General features: G+C 39.3%; 1 protein-coding gene across 9 annotated transcripts in view; it reads left to right on the top strand.

Moving 5' to 3' along the window:
* Window positions 1-15,524, top strand: part of AFF2 (ALF transcription elongation factor 2) — a 350,216-nt gene that overhangs the window by 57,299 nt on the left and 277,393 nt on the right. Inside the window, exon 1 of one of the 9 annotated variants that reach the window (XM_021547869.4) lies at window positions 851-1,001. The exons of 6 other annotated variants lie outside the window; for them this stretch is intronic. In XM_021547869.4, the coding sequence (XP_021403544.3) occupies window positions 979-1,001 (23 nt within the window). In that variant the 5' untranslated portion in view covers window positions 851-978. Of the gene's footprint in view, window positions 1-850; window positions 1,002-13,414; window positions 13,587-14,211; window positions 14,402-15,524 lie in introns of those variants that run through there. 2 more of the 9 variants (XM_021547865.4, XM_085570468.1) reach the window with 2 other exon arrangements.

Genomic DNA, 15,524 nt, shown 5'->3' with positions numbered 1-15,524 from the left:
CAAGACTGGGTTTTGTTACTGTGAGGGTTGATAGAATTCAGATTTAACCGGGTGAAATCTGCTATGGTCAGTAAAATGTTAAAGGATCACAGTAATAAATTATGATATCAATATTGTGATTTTTTTTATTTAATCAAAAAAGAGGTTTTGGGTTTTAAGCTGACTGAAGTAATTCATGTAATTCTCTCATCTGCTTAGTATGTCATTTGTCTTCTATGAATATCAATGCCTACATTCATTTAATCTAAAATAATTGATACCCAAATAATTAATAATGAGAGATAGAAGACTTTGAAATATATTAATAATTTTTAAGACCAAATGTAAATACTGCATTACATCTTAAATTATATTATCAGAAGAATTGCACGAACAACTAATACAACATTGCATGCATCTCTTTGCTGTGCATGTGAACATTATTACTGTGTTAGCAAGTGTGTTGTGGCAGGTGGGGATCAGATTTCTGAAGCAGTTCAGGCCTTGTGGGACCCAGTGCCAGGGTCCTGTCCCTGCCGAGCAGCCCCGGCTGTCTGTGCTGCCTCGCTGATGTCAGCAGGGGATAGGTGCCTTTGAAGAGTGATTCAGCAGCTCTCCGTGCTGACTAATCACTCGATTTAGCCACTAGCAAATGCAGGATACACGATGATGTCTGAGCTCCTGCCTTTTAGGGCTGGCACACGGCTCTGACTCAGGGTTGGATCTGCCCACTAATGATCTGGTGCCTACAGCCCTCTTCTGATGTGAGCTATCTGAGCCCATCTTGTCTCCTTGAAGGCAGCAAAACCCTCGGAAAGCTTTGCTGCCATAATAGCACTTTGTGGCTTTACTGTAATCACCTGGTGGCAGAGAAAGCATGACTTTGGGACTCTCAGCACCTTGAGAGGGCAGAGGCTGCTGCTCTCTCCAGCAAGAGGGTACCCTGGAGGAACCAGCCTCTATGCACCTGCCTGAAGATGAGCTACAACACAACCAAAAATGCAGCAGTCGCAGCGCCAGAAGTAAGTCTGATACTTTAGCTTTGTGGCCAGGGATTCACCTGGGGAGGGTGGTTGGGTCTTTAGTCAGAAGTGTTTATGTTTTCTCGCTGGTAAAAATGGGATAAAATAACCAGGATTCATACTTTTCATCTTGGCTGACAGATGTGAGCTGCCATTGTGCCGTGGAAGTGAACACGTTGCCTTTGAGGGGCAGCAGAACCTGGGTGACCGTGGCCTGCATGCCATGGTGGGGTGATTTGCATCCCAAGCACTCCTTGCTTCCCGTTGTCATTGCCTGCTTGTGGTCTTAGCAGATCTTTCATGCTGCCAAGGAAAGAATGTTAAAAATGGGAAGTGGATTAAGTAGATGTGGAGGCATGAGCTGAGGGCTTGTCTCTGGCTCTCAAAAGCTGCTGCGCTCATCTGTCCTCCCAGGCACACTTGTGACCTGGTGATGTGGAAAGTTAACCAGGTGTGGCTAGTGCTGAAGTATCACTTGGCAAACAATTTAACCACCTTGTCTCTTGCTGCTGATGCCTTTCTTCAGTCAACAGGGGACAGTACACCCTTGGTCTCTTCTTTCTCAGTGTTATAGGACATTGGCCTAGGATGTTCTTCCTCAGCAGCTTTCTGGTGGTCTCTGTACTTCAGAGAATCACCCTACCAAGCAAAGTGGTGGACTCTGTGTCTGTGCTGTGGGTATTAAATTTAATTTTCCCTAACTACAGGTATGTCTACAGGCTGTAACAGCTGGCAGCGTTTGGCCATTGCAGTTCGATAGCAATAGCCTGATGTGCTGCTGTTGCCTGGCACAGAGGACATGGTCATGTTAGTAGCTGTTATAGTGGTACATTTCATATGTGGCTGTCTGAGCCAGAAGTAGTTTGGATTTCCGAATGTGAGAGTTGGGAAGCTTGAAAAGACAAAGAGAATAATGAACCTCAGGTATTCATGTCTTTAAAATATCACTGTCTGGACACTGCCAATTGTTTGTTCATTGACTTTACATCTGACACATACATGACAAATTCTGTCCTGCCTTCCAGTGTTACCCCAGCCATGCATTTGTTCTGTTTGCCTTGGGCTGCTACTGGCTTTAGGATGTCATGTTGTGAATCAGATCAGCTGAATGGTCCTGCTCATTCTCTTTTGTGGGGGTGGGAATGGGAGGGAGGGAAATTGCTTTGCAGCCAGATTAATTTCCTGGTCTATCTGCCTGTGCAGTTGCATGAATGCCACTGCCAATACAAGGAGTGGAGCAAAATTGCTGCTAAATTAAAATGTTTTTGGACTGCCATCTTTAGATATAAAAGAATAAATATGATTATTTTGTTAATATTACTTTGCTCTAGGTTTTGACACCCTGTGGTCTAAGACCATGTGCCTGTAATCATTATTCACTCTTGAAATGTAGAATAGTTATCAGGCATATTTTGTGGCTTCTCTGATTATGTATGTCTGTGTATGTGTACTGCAGTCCTCTTTGTTTACTGGATAAGATACATTTATTGGTGGAAAAATATGACTTGTCTTTGCAGCACATCAACCTTTAGCCTGAATGATTGCTTGGTGGCGTTTGTGTATTTTAAACACAGGTACTTCTGAAGATGTTTTATCCAGGTCTCACTGTTACAACTCTGCAAAGGGTGAAGGTGCAGAACAACTCAGTGGCCAGTGCTGGCCCAATTCCATGGCTTCTCATCTGGTCATTGACGTTTACTGTGTGTTTTTTAGTTTCTGTAAATAAATTTACCAGCTCAATACTGAACAGTCTTAAGAGTCCTCCAAAGTAATGTACATGAATTTATCATACCAATTCCACATTAAAGTCACAACTATAGAAATCCTGCTATAGAATTCTTCTTGGCTTTTAATCAGTGACGTGTATATGAAAAGTAAAGAATAAATAATTCTCATATATATATGTATTTTTTAATTTGGTAAGCATAATCATAGTAGCTTGCTCACTGAATCAGACAATTGCTTCAAATATAGCTTTTGTTGAAGTGAAGTGAGTATATTCTGGGTAAGTTTATATCCATTATAAATTACTAGCTTCAGACAGATATTGTGAAATACTTAAATTCCTTCTGTTCCCATATTTTCTTAGTTTATTAATACATTATAACTTCAGTGTATGTAGGAGGCATTAGGAAAGAAATCTATAATGCATGTAAATAAACAGGTTTCCAGACATCATGCATTTTTACTTCTTTCCCTGTAATGCGTATTTCAAAGTATTAATCCACAAAGTACTTAATAACTTTGTGAATGCAATTAGTGTTTTATATGCAAGATTCCACTTCTTTCCTTTTTTTTAAGCCTTATACACAAAATTCACTCAGTTTATGTGTGTCTTTTCATAAATACCAATAATGCTTTAATTTATGGGTGTTTGCTGTTGGGCTTTGTTTAAATGAGTTCCATCCAAAAGGAATCAGAGCTTTGTATTCTTGCAGAAATGAATAAACCACATGAGGTGAATTTTCATACAACCCATTTCAAACCTGGAGTTTTCAGGGTATAATTTAGATATTGCATTGGTGGTTTATGACCATATAAAGTGGAGGTGTGTAGGTAGGAGGCTAGATAGATGTACTTGTAAATGGCTGGAAGCAAGGAGGCTGAGTATGGTCTCCAGCAGTGCATTTTTCAGCTCACAGTTTCACATCTCTATCCCAAGGCATTAGATGTTACTAATTCTCCAAGAGCCAAAGATTTGTTTTACAGAAGATTCTGATTTGATTAAGATATTGCTTCAAGACCTAATGTTACGTTAGCAAATCATGCCATGATTGGAAATAAACTGCATGTTATCTGAGAAACAGAGAAAGAGCCTCATGATTTGGAATGATGCTGCAGAAGCAGTGTTTAGTGTAATGACAGTACACTTAGATTAATTATAGCGCTGCTTGCAGGCACCACTATACACTTAGTGTTGTGTCAGCACTTTTGCTGTTAACCCTGTGTTGCAAAAAAATTGTAATTTGGATTTAAACTAAGAAATCTTGTGGTTTGCATACAGGCTTTGTGCTGTATGCACTGAATCGACTTCTAGTTAAGGCCTGAATTTTATTTTTGTATCCCTAGCTCTCCAAAGTATGTAACTGTAGAAATAATAATTTCTATTTAACACTGTGTGTATTTTCTGCTATGCCCACTTCTGATGGAGAACTTAATTTTAGTAAATGCCTAGACTGTTGTGATCACTTCAGATGGTCTGAAATAAAGCACTGAGATATTTAACCTTGAAAGCTGGAAGGTACAAGTGTTAAGCCACCATTTCACTACTCAGTAGATGAGTTAAATTTGGCTTAATGTGTGTTTATATGATTAGCTGCAATAGCTCTGAAGGATTGTTAAAGTCTGAAATAAGCCTTGAGCATGGCTTAAAAGGCTGTTTACACACAAAAAAATTAGAAATACTCTACAGAAGCTGTTAGAATTAGTTATGTAAATACTGCAGAGTGATTTTTAAAATAAGTACTGAAATATACTATAGGCAAGGAAGTGACAGTGAGATTGAGTAACTTTTTTACTAAAAAACTTTTTTACTCATCAGAATGCTCTTTATCCTCATTTGCTATTGAGAAGACAATAATAAATGTTGAGCAAATAAACTTGCTTGTACCTGGAATATGTTGTCTCGCAAGTACAGGAATCTTGACCATTGTTTTTTAGCAGTTTTTAGCTTCTTATCCTCTCTTGATTCTAATTTACACTCCTAGATTGTGTTTTACTTTTTTCTGAGTAGTGCTGGCAAGTGGCTCTTATCAAGAACAAATGATGCTGTAAATCAGGACTAAAATCAATGCTGCTGTGGGGTTGTAATAGTGAGATGTGGTTGTGTGGGCCTGTGTGTTTTACCTGCCTCTGAAGCCAAGAGTGAGGCCCTGGGTAGTGTTCCAACCCTTGGTTTCTAATTTGTTGGCGAGTATATATATATATATATACACAGCTGTTCTGTCTCAGATTGGAGATATCAGTATAAAACTCTGGTTTTAATGTGCCTTTTCTCATAATGCAAACAGTAAAAAGCAAGTGGGTATTCATATTCAAGTAGAATTGCATGGGCATACAGAAAGCACTTAATCCCTGCACCCTTAATACCACTAGAGTAGGATTTAGGACTGGCAGGGCTGTCTGAGATGCCTGGCAGCAAATATTGGATTGTCTCCCTTCTCCTTTGGAGCACGCGTTCTCTGTAGGTGCAAAGGACAGTGGATGTTCCAGTAGCAGGATGGGTTCTGTCAGTTGGAGGAAGGTTTATTTGCCCAAAGCAACAGGGTCTTTAACATCATGGCTGGCCATTTTCGGCTGTAGTTACTGCTCTTCTCCATGATAGGTGGTAGTATAAACAAGGAATGATTTGTGCCACTGGAATAAGGCCACATGTGTTATGCCAAATATAAAATGAGAGGGCTGATATGAGTGCCTCTTGGACATGTCTTTCATTACCCTTTATGCTTCTCTTTCCTAATAGAATTTGGAAGAACCAAACACATGCTGTATACAGGGTTTTATTAGAGTGCTTTGCCTCGGGCCCTTAACTCCTTTAGCTGGTCATTACCTGACCAGTAAAGACCTCTAAACGGGTCATTAATGCTTAAGTAATAAACTGTTTCACAAGACTGTCTAGTACAGAACCTCTTCTATCATTTTTACAGTTACTGTTTTATAGATAAATCAATGACCAACAACTGGATATTCTTGTTTTGCTACATAATCTTGTAATAGCAGCCACAGCAAACTGAGGGAGACAGAGGATTCTGTTAGCTGTGTCACGAGAGCTGGAGGTGGCCACGTGCAGGTGTGGAGTTGTATGTAGGGTAAACCAGGAGTAAGGTAAAGAAGGAAGGCATGTTTTTCTGTGCCCAAAATAAAGTATATCACTGCATCCATTTCTAAAGCTTTTGGGTTTTTACTTTGATATTTTTTTCTATTTCTAAAAGTTGAATAACATCAATAAGGTGTCTTTTCTTCACCCACTGCCGTATTAGGGACATGTAGGCCTCACTATAGTCTAATGTTGACAAAGTTTCTGCACTTTCACAGAGACTTCTGAGCTAGCATAAGTCTTGCACTGTTCTACATCATATGTATCCATTCACTGAGTTTAGCATAGATTAAATTCTTCCTAGGTATAACAGTAATAGTTATGGCACACGTGTTTCTTCTGGTTCTTGGCATGAAATATGCATCCTCCTCCCTTTGACCAATATATCCCTTAAAATAAGTTTCTTTGCATGAAGCTCTAGAGAGCTGTTTCTCCCTGGAGAGACAGGAGGAGAAAGTGCATAGTAGGTACCATACAATTTTTTGGTAGATTACCAGGCATTTGATATTTCCATCATTATTAATATCAGTGCATCATTGATGGACTGCTGAGTGCTGGAATAAGCCAGTCATATACATCTTTTCTCATGTTAATCTTTGAGGAGTGGCAGTCTGTGCTGGAACTGTTGGATTTTTTTGTTTGGTTTTTGGCTTTTTTTAAAATAAATATTAAAAAGTTGAATGAATGCTGAAAATTGTTCTTTATGGACAGAGAATAGTTTTCTATGGTGAAATGGAACAAAACCTCTGCAAATTTATGACTGCTAGTGTGATTAGTGCTATGGAGCAAACACTTCATAATTGTTTTTCCAAGAAATTGAAAATATGTTAGTTATGGGACAAGTTCTCTCTGGCAATGTGAAACAATTAATATTGAACAGCTGTTTCTATGATAGACTGTTTTGAAAAAATATAACATTGGCATGCTTTTTTTATTCATTACTTCTGTGTTGAATTAGTTTCGCGTTTGTAGCTGCCATGTTGAATCTAACAAGAAAAAATAGATTTAAAAACATGAAACAAATTATTTACTGAAAGAAACAATAAAATAAGTGCATTTTTTTCCTTTTTCCTTGATAAAAAAATATATTTTTGAGTAATGACCTTAATGAGATCCTCCAAGGGCTTTGAGGTGACTTCAGCCCTGCACGTTGTGCTAGACCCTCAGAGCTGGTGCTGAAAGTCATAACATTATATATAGTAGTACAAGAATTGTGTGCTGACTTAGAGTTTAAGTAGGGAGGAATCTGACACAGCACTTTGTTCAGTTTACAACTCTCATAATATTCTTAGCACCTGCAGAAGGATTTTAACTCGTTTAAAGCAAAAAAAAAAGGCTAACATAGTATTACAAAACAAATAACACTTCAAAGATTGCAGCTCCATGGTTGTCCTGTTCTTATCTTTGCTGATAATCTGAGAGTGGTGGTGTGGTAGCAACAGTAGCAAACCCAGTATTTGTGCTGAATTCTTCCTTCAGACCTGTGGGCAGAAGCTGTCCTGTGTGTCACTTTACTGTGTTAGTACGACATCAGGAATCAATTTGGTCCCATCTGCAATTGCCTGATATAATCAACCTCTATTCTGTTTAGCTCAACTCTCTACCTACAGTAAGTGATTTGTATGTGCATGAATATTAAACTTCCCAAGTAAACGTGTGAGTAAATGTGAATTGACAATAAAAGAAAGTTATGTGTGTATGCTGAAATTGAGTGCTCATTGTTGTTTTTATAAAACAGCATTAAATTGCATCATCGTGGTGTGAATAATGATTATTGCTTCCTTTATTTTGTGATAGGAGAGAACAGAAGATCCCAAATAACATCACTTTCACTTTTGGCTGTTGTTCTCTATTTGTTGTAAAGATTTTCTTCTCTAATTTTTTAATGTCAAACCTCTGTTAGAGCAATTTTTCATGGCTCAACAGCCCTTATTTTTTTAATACGTCTGACTGCAAGTATATTTGCGTTATGATTACAACAAGGCAGATAGAATATTTACAAGCTGTAGCAATTCCTGTGCAAAGGCAGTCTCCAGAGAAGGGCAAAATAACAAAGCAAGCAAACATTACAGTTCTCTAAATAAGAAGTTTCAGGCATTGGGGTGGTGACTCAGAACGTGGATGGGAACCCTGGAGTTTTAGAATAATTTATGGGGATGCTGAGGAGATGGATTTCATTTAAATACAGTAACTGCTGAAATATTTCTGAGTTAAAAAGTCAACTAGTGGTTAAGTAAATATCCTCTTGACCCCTTTTAACTCTTGTGATGTACCGTTGTTTTAAACTATTTACTTTGAAATGCTTGAGTCATAAAATGACCCAGGAGAGATGGATTGACCACAGATAGTTAATGCATAGGATTTAGTTGCTTAAAATTTAAACCCCATGCCCATTTTTTATCTAATCTATTGTTCTTTAATTGGATGAATTAGGTTAGAAATGGAGGGCTGTGGAGTCTAAAAAATAAAAGAAAAAAATCAACTTAGAAAAAATTGGTTTCACACAGTCTGCAAAAAGCATTACGGGAAAAATTTAGAGAAGAACAGAGGTTCCTTCTTGTTTCTATAGAAACCAATAGTGATCAGGAGGGGAGAGGATTTCTTTCAAGTGTGCATTTTAGTGAGGCTGGCTCAGCAGCTCAGTGCTCCGGTGGCTCAGGTGCGGTGTCCTGGGCCTGGCAGCAGCTGGAAGGGGATCCCACATCCCTGGGAGGCCTGGCTGGCAGCGAGCGGGTGCAGGGAGCCTTGCAGTGCCACGGCCCCGGAGCGCAGCCTGGCAGGAGGCTCCGGAGCCGAGCGCGGCCGCGGCCACCGAACGCGCGCCAGTCCCAGCGCAGCGCGGGGGAGAGCTCAACGGGGGCAAAGGCTGAAGGGAAGTGTGTTGCCCTGTGTCAGAATCAGCTATGCTAATTGCTTTGAAGTAACAATCTCCTTCGGTTTTACCGTGGCACAGTCGTGGCCACTGAAGTAGCGTGTGTTCAGAGCATCGCAGCCAGGACTCGGTGACTTGGCGTTTGAATCGTGATGCTCTTCCTTGTGTACTGCATAATACATAATGCCCTCCACAACAAAATTATGTTCTTAATTATGTTCTGTTTTCCTGATGTTACCTAAGTGTTGCCATAGAGAACAGACCAGGGATGCATTTGAAAACCAAATTTTAAAGCAAATCTAGGTCTTAATCAATACTGTACCTTTAAAATAATTGCAGGATTCCTCTAAATGAAGTTCAGGTCACATGCAATGTCAAAAATAAGGCAGTTTCAATTTTCTGCAACCTGACATATCCAAGGAGTGATTGAGGAATATCTAGTAACTGGCAAAGACACCTCTGTTTGACATTTACTTTCGCATGTAAACAATGGAGCACTGTATATTGGCATCTGAATGCATTAGCTGGTGGTGATCCAAATCCTGGTATGAATTTAGATGGTTTTCCTTTCTGTTTATAAATACATAGTCTTGATAACAAGGGAACATTTACTGCAATCTTGCTCTGCAGTTGTCAGAGCAGAATGAATCATTTTGAAACATAAACCCCCTCAGATCTCAAAAATATCAAGAAAAACATAAAACATGAGGGAAAAGGATTATAAAATACAAATAAAAAAGGTTCTTAACATATTTAGAGGCCTATGGGCTGTAAACACTGTAGATTATCATTAATGAAACTCTCTGCCAAGTACACAAACCACAGTTCGGTAGCAGCTGTTAAGCAAGCATTGTTCAAAGCTGGATAATCCCTTGAACATTATACTTTGTGGCTCTGTACCTCTTCCTATTAGTAATCAGATAATTGCCTTGCATTTTATTTTACACATTTTTCTTTTAAAATTCGGTTTCATTTCTTTTTTTGTCAAAAGGCTTTATCTTGCAGTCATTACTTAGGCAAAAATCCTGCAGAGGTCAACAGGCAAGGCTGTGATCTTTATTTTCAGGAAGTCTGGTCTAATACAATTCAGCCCTGTGGTGTTACTTGGGCTTCACAGTGGTAAAACAGAGATGATTAAGATGCTTGCATTCTTTTGTAACCAAGTTGCTTTTTTTTCTCCTATAAAATGGGCTTTTCTAATTAATTTGGGAATTAATTAAAAGCGCTTTCTTCCACTGTTTTCTACTTTAAAATAAGTTTGCTCTTTCATGTTGGGAGAAGAAGGAGGTGAGAGATCTTCTGATTCTATTTGTCCAAAAGTTGAGGCCTCATATGGAGGCTTCCCAGGACATCATATGTAAGTATTTTGCAGAAAGAAATTTGGAAATGATGGCAACTCTTTTTTCCTAGCATTAAAATATTCTTAAGTCATTATAGCACAGAAATAGTGATCCATAGCCCTGGTAATTGTGAGTTCGCTTGAGCTCCATTGGCTATTAGGGTTGAACTGAGAAAGAGTAGCTTATCTTGCACTTCTGGAATTTCTCACAACCCTACAACAAAGCACTATTGATTTTTCTCAGCTGGCAGGAGGGGAGGAGGGATTGAAGAAGGTCATATGTAAATGTGCTAAGTCTGATAAACAGCTGGACCAAATATTACTGAGTCTAGAACCTCACCAATGCAAAGTAAATCCATTTTATAACCCCTGAATAAGGCATTTGCTGATTCCTCTCAATTCACATATGGTGTCCCTGTGCTGCAGTGTTCAGCCTCACAGTATTTACTGACATGGGCCATTCAGTTTAAAGCCAGCACATCTCTTTGATGGGCACTGGCTTCACGAGCTGTTGGCATCAACTTTCTTTGTCCAAGATTGAGTTCCAATGCCCAAAATCAAAGCAGATGGAGACATAATTCAGAGAGCAGAAACTATGATTCATCTTTAAACCTGCAGGGTTGCGGGCACTGTTTCTGTCTAGTACTTAAAATTATTTTACATCACATGGCATAAGCAGAGGTTTGAGGGATGGTGTCATACCCCCCCATGGGCAAGGCATAATGGATATTTTCTAGCTAACATATCTCTGTGGATGTGTAAGAAGAAGAAATTGACTTTCTTTTTTTCCCCTAAATTGCAACATTTTGTTTTCAAGAGAATCTCATGCTTTCTGTTCATTGCAGAAGCAATATTATTAAATGCCAGTTGGCAGGAAAAATTAGAAAAAGGATGGCCTGAAAGACAAAAAGAAATGCATTTTCTTCCCATTTCCCAAAAAATAAATTACCAATGAGGCAGGAGCTGTCTTTAGGCAAGGTTTCAGGAGGCAGATTAGATAGCAAAATTATTTCCTTGTTCCAGTGAGAGGCAGTTTTCGTTGAAGACAAGAATTTAGGAGTATTTCTAAGGGAAAAGGTCTTGCAGCAAAACTGTAAATTGGGCAGCACTGAGGTAACTCATTGATCCTCCCAGCAAAGTAATACCAATTAAAAAGGCATCTGTAACGAACAAAGTACAGATTCACTCATCTCAGTTGCTGTGAAAGGAAGACATGTATGAAACAATATTACTATGCTCAAGTGCAACTAAAAGGTGGAGAAACTGTTCCTTGGTTGCTTTTCTGTTAGAAGCCCTACTTTGTGCAGAGTGTCTACTGACCAGTTTCTGATGGCATTCAGTTCTAGAATCTTTTAGAAGAAAATGGCTCAGCAAAGATTCTAACTTTTGGATAAATTTACTGACATCAGGATGTTAACATTGTGCATTTCCAGCAAAGCGCTTTGACCTCTGTAAGAAGGTTTTCTCAGCAGCAGTTTCTGTACCCTGTTTGGATGTCGCCATCTGGGGCTTCCTAGAGTGATCCTTGGCTTCAGCTGAAAGATTTTCTTGCCCTTAATCATCTTTAATGTTGCATAAAACTCTTCTAATGTATTGGCAATTGTGTGTTGGTTTGGAATTGCATTTCTGAATGTATCAGAATCTGCCAAACTGTCTCAGGAGCAATGCTGCCCAGGAAGGCTGTGTGGATTAACTGCACATTTCTCGAGGGTTTAGTGTGCCAGTGGGATGTAAGGCTTGGGGGAGCTTGCAGGTAACACTCGGGTGCAGAACATCAGTTCCAGTGCTCATACCACTGAACAGTTCCTCTAGGTAATGGCCAGCTGCAAAAGTTGTCCTGTGGTCTGATACTTTCATTTTAACTTACAAGACCACATTAGTCATAAATGGTTTCTGAAGTTGAGATAGAAAATTTTTAGGAATTTTAATATTTGGGTGTTGGGTGTGAATTTGAAAATGAGCCACTTTGCATCCATAGTTATGAATTATTGATATTTTGCCTTCCATATGAGTGCAAAGGGAAGAAGAGGGGTGGTAAATGGGGAAGCAAGAAACTGGGACAAGAGTCGGATCCCTTAATTATTTCTGTTGTAGAATAGAGTAGTCTGAAGGATTGACCAGTGGTTTCTGTCCCCCACTCCTCCTTCTCTTCACCTGACCATATTCTGGGATAAAACCGTGTTTGTCAGAAGTTTAAAATGCAGCTGACCTGGTTGTCAGGCAAACAGAGTCTGAGACTTTTCTTAGATTTTGAGAGAAAACAAACCCCAACTGTTCACAGTTCCCCTCGAGTGGAGTCCAGGAATGCCTTCAGCATTTGACTCCAGATGATGGAAGGCTCACAGCCTCAACTAGAGCCCAGTCATTGTGATGTGGGCAGTAGGTTTTGGGTGAAATGAAAGGATTGAAATACAGTCGTCTTATTTGAGGGGGAAAACCCATCATTCTTGTCATTGTCCAAATGTGGGAACTTTGAGCATGGAGTTTTTATGAAAGGGTTGTTCCCGTAAGATAAACTGACTTCCATATTGGAGAGAATTTGCAAAAGCAAGTAGTTGGAATTGAATAGAGTAGAACTTTGGAAGTAAAAATTGAGAAAATCCACAGTAAAATTAACATGCTGTTATGGAAAGATGCAATTATTAAAAACCAGAACAATAGAACTATGGAAAAAATAAATCTGAAAGGAAAGGGGGAAAAGCACTGCTTTCCTACTAATTTGCCCCCTTCGTTCTGTGTTTAATTTAGTAAAGCAGTCATAAACATTGCTAAACAGTCAAAAAATTAAATGTTGCTGTATAATTTATGGTGGTTACAGGATACATGAGAGTGCACTTTAATTAGCAAATTGCATGTTTATTTTATTTGCTTAGCATATAATTTAGATTGGGTAAATGCGCTTTGACTGGCTATGGCACCTAGGTATCCTCATTTGGTATAATTTTTAATCACATTGTTTTGGAATTTTATTGCAGCATTATACAGTTGATATAACAGTGCACAATTAAGTATGCTCTGTTCACACCTTGCTCTTGAGGAAATTACTTTTTATCTGTATTTCGATGGAGCACTTTATATGGCAAGTGAGAACTTGGGAGTAATAAAGAAAGCTCACTGTGGGCGCTAGAGCTGCAATCTGAATAGTAAATAATAATAGTAATGATGGTGCCCTGTTAGTGGAATGTGTTTGGGAGGAAGATTAAAAAAACAAACCCCTGAAAATAGGCAACTGGAAGTGATCGCTGTATGTAGTAGTGTGTTGGCTGTATCATAACAATGTCTTGATGGCAGAGCTGACCTGGGGGAGGGTGAGGATTGTGCTTGGTGCTGTACACAGCCCGAGGGGCAGAGATCTTCATCCAGCAAACATGAGCACTTGTGGAGAGGGGGTGAGTCGGTGCTGGAGGGTGTGGGAGCTCTCAGAAGAAACTGCCCACTCAGTCTTGGGTCCTGCTCCTGCACCTCCACTGTGCTGTGGCCCATGTCAGGATGCTGACCAGCCTGGACAGTGGGATGTGCTGAAAAGATGAGCTGGAAAGAGACAGGACATGGGGAGAGGTAGGCTCGGGCATGGTGGGTGTTCCTGTGGTTCCGAGACATGAAAATATATCTGCACGTTTTGGTTTGTTTATTACTGTGTATTTGATCATGCTCAGTGAGTGTCAGTCAGGGATGTGTTCATGGCATTGTGATTTTGATAGGCTTTGAATCTGGAGCTCTGTTTTGCCTGTCATTCTCTTTTTTATGTGGTGACAGGGCTGTATCCTTGCTTTGGGGAAATTCAGATTCACCTTACCAGTTAAATCCTCACTTCAGGTAAAAAAGTAGCAGCATCTGCAACAGATATGCTATACATGTTCCTGGAGAATGTAATAGAGCTGAACTTGAAGGTTCTGGAAAGAAAAAATAAATACATTTTCTTTAGCAGAAAAATATTCCATAGGCATGTAGCAGTAAAAAAGAATATTGTTTTTATAGCTAAAATATAGAAGGAATAAAGAGTGTTTAATTGAGATCTAGAATATATCTCGGCAGTGTCATTTTCTATAGTGGTTTGACTTACAAAATTCTGCAGAAAAGCCCTCATTTTCTCTTACATCCTATAGACTTTTTCTATAAGGGCTGCCTGAGTATTACATATATGCCAATCCGAGATCCCAAGCGACTCTCAGCAAGACTGATGCTGGGCCAGATGACGCTTTCAGTCACATAGGTATAAATCTGGGCTAGCTCCATTGTTCTGCTCCCACTGGAAGAGGATCTGGCCCACTTTCCTCTCCTCTCTGCCTTTGGGTAATTGGCCCCGAAATGCGCCAGTGCTGCTGTGGTGTGATTGGCACGGATCGCTCCGCTATGACAGGACGGCGGCGGCGGTATGTACTGCTCCAGCACTGACATTCCTTACTTTGTTACAGCGTGTTTTGATAATGTTATCTGAAAAGAATGTTCTCTGCACTGATTATGGTTATTAAAATATACAGAGATCAACAGATATGGCAAACAGCTGCTTAGTCACAGCTGATGTGAGAAATTTGATTTAATGTAAGTCTCACCATTTGAAACTATATCCTCTGGAAAAACACAGGCGATTAATCCCTCCTGCATGCAAGCTAGTTGACTTTGTTTAAAATAGGATTATATCAGGATGATAAACAGGGACTAGAATTAAAGCACCTTTTTGAAGATTGCTGAAACAGAGAAGAAAAAAAGCGAAGAGGAGAGTTTTTCTGGTTTGGAGATTTTGTTTTGGTTTTTTTCATTTTTCTTTTTGTACTGATGCACTGGAGTGTTTGGATAATATTTATGGGACCTATCATGCAGATGTCACAGTGCTGTAAGAAAATATCTGTGGTATTTAGAGCCAGCGATGCAGTCCTTTTAAATATCTGTATTACTCTATAAAGGCAGACAGTGCTTCCCAGCATTCCTTATGGAACACAGGGAGAATGGCATGGACCTCTTGAATAATTAATATGGTTTTCAGAGCAGTAGTCATGGAAACCCAGGCAGTGTCACATATATGGATTTTAGGAATTAGGCACGTTTTGAATTGCACATTTAGCCAAAAAGAGAGCGTGCTGTAAATCTAAAGATCAGAAGCATTTTCTCAGTAAGTCTCTTGTTTACACTGACAAATACACGTATCTTACATATTTTCTTGATTTAAATACTGGGATTCCTAAAAATTTATATGTTAGTTATCTAAAGGGCTGTTAAAGGCACTAAATAACATAAGTCATCTTTTAGATGGCTTACTGTTTTTTTCTTTTTTTTTTTTTTCATCCTAGATGCCTGAAGTTATTAGGATGTAGGTTTTAAACTGTATGGCAAATTGCAGTTCACTTAAAGGACCACAGCTTTACCACTAAAGTTGCTAGGCCCTTTCTATTAGTTCAGTTGTGTGGCTTTTTTATCTGTCTCAAAAAATGTCTCTTCAGGATCAATATCGTCATTACCTTGGGTGTGTGTGTGGAAGAAGTCAACCAGGCAGCAGTG

This window comes from Lonchura striata, chromosome 4A (assembly GCF_050655825.1).
Source record: "Lonchura striata isolate lonStrDom1 chromosome 4A, ASM5065582v1, whole genome shotgun sequence".
NCBI classification, from domain to species: Eukaryota; Metazoa; Chordata; class Aves; order Passeriformes; family Estrildidae; genus Lonchura; species Lonchura striata.
This window is presented reverse-complemented; position numbering and strand designations above follow the sequence as displayed.